This window comes from Lepidochelys olivacea, assembly GCF_965140295.1.
Source record: "Lepidochelys olivacea isolate rLepOli2 genome assembly, chromosome: 8".
NCBI lineage: Eukaryota > Metazoa > Chordata > Testudines > Cheloniidae > Lepidochelys > Lepidochelys olivacea.
Window position 1 is genome coordinate 85,454,747 of NC_140418.1, and position 6,431 is coordinate 85,461,177.

Below are 6,431 nucleotides of genomic sequence, written 5' to 3' on the forward strand. Positions count from 1 at the left end.
AAAGTGTTGAGCATTGTAGCAAAACATTTAAATACACACTTTACAGTTAAGTCAATGGAGTTACTCACATACTTAAAATTGAGCATGTGCTTAAGTGCTTTGTTGGCTCAGACCCAGAATGCTCAGCATTTTTCAGGATCCAGCCCAATATAATCAACAATCTGCATTTCAAATTGGGGTTTCAAACAATGGTAATTAACATAACTGAGTGAATAATCAGAATGAATAGGTTAGCTGACCAATTTTGCCTTTTTTATTTGTTAATGGTCTGGCAACAGAACACAGTATTTTCCTCAAGTGCATTTGATGTTTGAAATTATTTACTAGATAGCTTCTGCAAATTAACTCATTCACAAGCCATTTGTTGAGCTCACATGGTATTTGTTATTCCTTTTAACTTATAGCTAGCAGAAAATTCAGGGTCTGGTAGGTTGTTTCAGTTAGGACAAATTGGCAGTAGGTATTTATTTAATGTAAGTTTTATTTTCAAAGTCCTATTTCCCTGAACACAGAAGGACACAAACAGCAGGAGACAGTTCCTTTGTTCGCTGATCCAAGCCTGCCTTCCCATAGGTTATCTCTTCCCAAAAAGCTTTTTCTCTGGACTATGTTACCAGCCTTCTGTTACCATCTTCTTGGCTTTCTCTAGCTGCTTCAGCTTGTCCTGTGGCACTTTAGCTTGTGCTCAATTACCCTCCTCCTCCACCCAAAACAGTTCTATCAATCAAAGCCTCAGCCCCTGCATTTGAAAACCCCCACATGATTCAGCTTTTACTCCGCTTTTCCATGTGTCTGTATTTTGTGGGCTACTGTAATTTCAAGTACATAAAAGGCTGTTACAAGGAAGAGGGAGAAAAATTGTTCTCATTAACTTCTGAGGATAGGACTAGAAGCAATGGGCTTAAATTGCAACAAGGGTGGTTTAGGTTGGACATTAGGAAAAACTTCCCATCAGGTTAGTTAAGCACTGGAATAAATTGCCTCAGGAGGTTGTGGAATCTCCATCGTGGGAGATTTTTAAGAGCAGGCTAGACAACCACCTGTCAGGGATGGTTTAGATCAGTGGTAGGCAACCTGCGGCCACATGCTGCCCATCAGGGTAATCCATTGGTAGGCTGCCAGACAGCTTGTTTACATTTGCACGGCCTACCGCAGCTCCCAGTGGCAACGGTTCACCATTCCCCACCAATGGGAGCTGTGGGGAGTGGCAGCCAGCACATCCCTGCAGCCCGCGCCGCTTCCCGCAGCTCCCATTGTCCGGGAACAGTGAACTGCGGCCACTGGGAGCTGTGGGCCATATAAATATAAACAAACTGTCTGGCAGCCCACCAGTGGATTACCCTGACGGGCCATGTGTGACCCGTGGGCCGCAGGTTGCCCACCACTGGTTTAGATAGTACTAAGTCCTGCCTCGAGTGCAGGGGACTGGACTAGAAGACCTCTCAAGGTCTCTTCCCGTTCTACGATTCTATGATTCTATTGTTTCAGGCCTGATTAAAATGGTTTCTTTGCATTTATTCTGAATCTTAGGCGGTGATCATGCCTGACCCATAACAGTATGTTACCTTATTGGATGAGTAGGAGTTTTAGAATCAGGTTTCCTGATAAAGTGACTACAATTAGGAATTTGAAATTACTTTCAGCAACTATTCTGCCTGCATCTTTGTGTAAAAATCTGCAAATATGCCTGCCAGTAGACTTGTTTGCCAAAGCATTTTTGGAGAATGAACAAAAGGAGGTATGTACACTGCTAAAGCAAATTCATTACAAAATTCAAACATACATTTGCAGTAAAATTTTGGCAGTATTCACCCAGCTCTAGTAATAAGCAGCCATTAATCTTGGTACTAGAATGTGGGACACTGGCCCAGAGTTATAAGGACTTACTCCTGAAAACAGATAGCAGATATAAATAGAATGCAGATATAGACTATCCATATGTGCAACGCTCATTGACACATATATGAAAACATTTGCAACTACACCAACATTAAAAAACTAATTATTGTTTCTAAATATAATAAACAAGTTTCCAGAATCATTTACCTAAAGACGTGTTTCAGTTCTGTGAACTCCTTTTCTTTGATCTGCAGGTCATCTTCTAATCTTTCTAAGATTATAGCGTATGATTCACTAACTTTCTTCTTCCATTCATCTAACAAGAAAAAGCAAATACGATTCACAATATACTTCATGCCCTATACAACATGAGCACACAAATCACAATCTCCCAGTAATCAAAACAACTTCACTATCAAATTTACCAAATTATAGATTATTTTGCTAAGAACACTTTCAGTTTAAATTATGGATATTTGCAGTTTAAATGATATTATATGTATTATGCAAAAAGAGTTAGGAGTTTTTTCCTTGTGTAAAACAATATACACAAACACATACCTATGCTATACATAATATTAGATATTTCAATCTTTCTGGAAAATTCATTTCATTTTAATAGTGAAAAGCTAAGTTCACAAGGTTGTATTTGTTAGTTCTAAATATCTAAGTGTTAACGGTATAGAAGTACAGAATAAAAATAGTTCTAAGTTTTGTAATGTTCTAATTAAATATTAATTAAATCAACAAAATAATCTAATTTAGTATGATCTAATGGTTTGAAGAAATTTGCTGGCTTTTCTTCCTCTTTTTCTTTCATAGATACTGTATGTGATTTGAGTCAAGCCAGTCTTCATATAGATTAGGAGTAATATAATACCTTATCCTTGAACTCAAGAGGAAATTAGCAAATGAGTAAATTTGCTAATGCTACCTTTGCTGCTGGTTGATGGATTTATATCATATTGCATTTAAAGAAACAACATTAATTACCAGTGCAAGTTTGGGTTGGTCTAGATTTATAATTCCCCATTTGTTCAATATTTCTTCTTTGTTTCAGTAAAGTTCTTGCAGTAATGATTCCTTGTTCAAGTGCAGTGACAGCCCTACTGAAAAATACTTTGATAGTCTCTGGCTAAAAATAAACTGTGTGCCAAATGGAATGTCATGCAACAATGACACAGAGCAAAACAATGTGTGCTATCAAGTATAAAATAATAAAGGTAACTAATCAGTTTGTTTAAAATACAGTGTCAAGAATAAATTGCAAATGTTTCAGCAGCAATATTTGCTTCCATCTGTTGACTACCCATACATAGGGGAGGGTGAGCAAACTGCCACCAGATCAGTGGTGAGGAATAGACATGGAATCGATTCCCAATCACAGCGTGTAATCCTATTGTGGATAGGTTGTGTTTTCGTCTGAGTACATCTTTTTCTTACACTTTGGCAACACTTGTCCAGTTTGTTATGCCAATGAAGTATCATAGAATTGAGTGGAAAAATTGATTCACCCATTAGCTCAAGGTTATGGTGTACACGTGCATTCTGTGTCCTTGTTTCCTGATCTATCTCACAGGAGTTCAGCCCTGGGGACACGAAAAGCAGCTGTACTGTCATCATTTCTGCTAGGGCAGTCCAGCTTGGGGTTCTATTAGAGTGCTAATGGAAGAGGTTGCCCTGGAGAATGCTGTACTGGCCAGCTCTGTTACCCCCAAGAGGAATGGGAGATGCAGGCCACTTATGTGGCTTGTATCCCTGCTGTAGGTGGACTTTCCACCAGCAGGGGACTACAGCTTGATATTGATCAGTGTCTTTAAGGAGGAAGGAAGGAAGGAAGAAAGGAAGGAAGGAAAGAGAGTAGTTTGGTTATCTCTGAGGCTCTAAAAAAAGTAAAATAAACAGTTTAGTGCTTTGGATTCAACTTACCAATGATCTGCTCCCTTGTCTGTCTGTCTTTCTCTCTCAACCGGTCCCTCCTACCCTCCCCCAAAGTCTCTCACATTTTTTTTCTCACTCCAATATTTTATTCATTCTGTTCTCTGCACTTGTGAGTCTTCTATTTATGTTTTATACTGGTAGTTTAAAACAAATATTTAAAGTGATAGTATCAAGGTTAGAAAGCACAGCAATTGACCTTGACAGTTTTTTCTGTATATAATGTCTTGCCTTAAGGATTCCAGTCAAGATAATATGTGCATACACGCACATACACACCTAAAACTTTTAATGTGCTACATCCCATTGTAAACAAACCAGTATTCCTGTTGTAGTTTCTATCACAGCATGACCGCACCAGTTTATTTGCCCTGATTTGCACCCAAAACCAAGCATGTATTTTTAAATAATTTGAGTTGCGTTGACAATACATCCTGTGATATGCACCAAATATTTGAGAAGACATAGGTCTCATAACTGACACTCCACATCCAAGCAACTATCAAAGCTACAGACTTATGGCCATAATGGGTGTCTATATTTCCCAGCTTGTATTAGCTGCATATTTATTTATTTTTCTTCAGATTCCTAAAATGCAGTTATGGGCACCCATCCAAATGTAGGTTCTGTGAATACTTAGCCCATAATTTAGAAACACAACATAAACAAAGGATTACCCATAAACATATTCACTTCTGCCCCACCTCCTTATAAGCCTTGACGGAGAAAAAGAGATTAAACAGATCAGTGTTTGTATTAATGTAATTTCTGAAGATTATTCAGCAAGCTATCTATATATTAAGGGGTCTGTATTGTTGTGAGTTTTGTTATGGCCATCAGTGAAGGCAGGATCTGGCCTTACTTACTGCGTTAACTGTCCCTGCCAGAGTAATTGTCTGATAAAAGGAGCTCAAAACTGTAAACTACCAGAAATTTCCAGCTCACTGACATAGACAGCAGAGTCAGGCTGCAAACATCCAAGTGTTCTGTTTGGGATCAGTGAGAGAAATCTAGGAAAACAGCATGGTAGGGTATTGTACAGAGAGTAAGAAGACAGGTTTTATTCCTGGCTCTGTCATTCATTTCCTTTATGACCTTGATCAAGGCACCCTCAGTTTCTACCCTAGTAAAATCAGAATATTAATGCTCACTGATCTTTGTAGAGTTCTTTGAGATCTATGAAAGAAGCCACTGCTGGCAAAATAGCAAAAATAAAACCAACGATGGGGGAACCCCAAGGGCTCAGGCCCTTAAACTTGGATTCTTATCTGACCATATACCGGTTCACCCTAAGGCTGCGTGACCCCCTCCTCTGAGTAGCCCTGGAGCCACAATTCTTGTTGTCATCCCCTTTGGTGGAAGTCCCAGTGGTCCTGCTCCCCTATCCAGTGTGATCGGGAGTGCTCCTTCTCCACCTACCCAATAAGATGAATTGTGGTTGCATGAAGAGTTTATTGAATAACGGAAAACAACTAACAAAATGGTAAAAAAGAAAAATCACAGTTGGTTCATAGGCAATTTGCAAATTAAAAAAGTTATACATGCACGGATTGAACTGTTAGACCAGTTCTAATTAACGTCCATACAGTTAGCATTAAAAAGCCAAAAGCAATATTTTTCAGTGAACATAATCCTCAGAAGCAATATCTACAGAACATTCAGCTGTACAGCTCTTGGGTTAATTTTTAAAGTTTTGTTAAAAAAACTTATATTTGAAAATGTACAACGGTCAAACTCAACCTTGCAAGAGTCCTGCATGCCAAATTCACTTCCCATTTCAGCTGATAAAAGTTCTTTTCATGGAGTCTTTACAGGATTAGGCCCTTTGAAATTATCCTTATTTCAGATTAATTTCTTCCCATTCTAAGAATATCTATGTGGAAGGGCGGTAAGTCACTATTATCTATTTCAATATTGTTCCAGTGACATCCAGATATATCACTGATAATGACAAGAACTTTAAAATAAGGAACATTATTATGAAAATAAAAGACAAGGGACTCAATAGCCCATAAAATGAAACAGGTGTTTACAATGGCTCCTCAGTGACAGTGGATTAAAAGTACTGCTATTTTTGTTACCACAGTGTAACACTGGCATTTGCAAAGGGATTAATCTTCCACATGCGATCTATTGAGCTGCCAGTAGAAAGGAGAGAGAAAGTGAAGTGTGTGCATTAGAGATTTAGGAACAAGAAGAGGATGGAACCAGTGAGCTCTTGTATTACAGATAAATTCTCTTTCCAAGGCAATAGTAGTTTCTATTGAGATCCAAATCATTTTCACCCTTCTCTGTATTGCTATTCTCAATCTCCCCTATCTTTCTGGAACCTATGTCTTTCAAGCTGCTGCTGAAGTGAAAAAACAGATTGACAGAGCCAGAAGAGTACCCAGAAGTCACCTACTACAGGACAGACCCAACAAAGAAAATAACAGAACGCCACTAGCTGTCACCTTCAGCCCCCAACTAAAACCTCTCCAGCTCATCATCAAAGATTTACAGCCTATCCTGAAAAATGATCCCTCACTCTCACAGATCTTGTGAGACAGGTCAGTCCTCGCTTATGGACAGTCCCCGAATCTGAAACAAATACTCACCAGCAACCACACACCACACAACAAAAACACTAACCCAGGAACCTATCCTTGCAACAA

The 6,431-nt window shown here is 38.8% G+C and overlaps 1 protein-coding gene across 1 annotated transcript in view; it reads right to left on the reverse strand.

Annotated features, from left to right (window-relative positions):
• Window positions 1-2,888, reverse strand: part of LOC311525239 (serine/threonine-protein kinase TNNI3K) — a 164,903-nt gene extending 162,015 nt beyond the window's left edge. The window contains exons 1-2 of the mRNA XM_084637183.1: window positions 2,833-2,888; window positions 2,047-2,155 (exon numbers count right to left, since the gene is read on the reverse strand). Coding sequence (XP_084493309.1) covers window positions 2,047-2,155; window positions 2,833-2,872 — 149 coding nt within the window. The 5' untranslated portion in view covers window positions 2,873-2,888. The remainder of the gene's footprint in view (window positions 1-2,046; window positions 2,156-2,832) is intronic.
• Window positions 2,889-6,431: the final 3,543 nt, after the last annotated feature.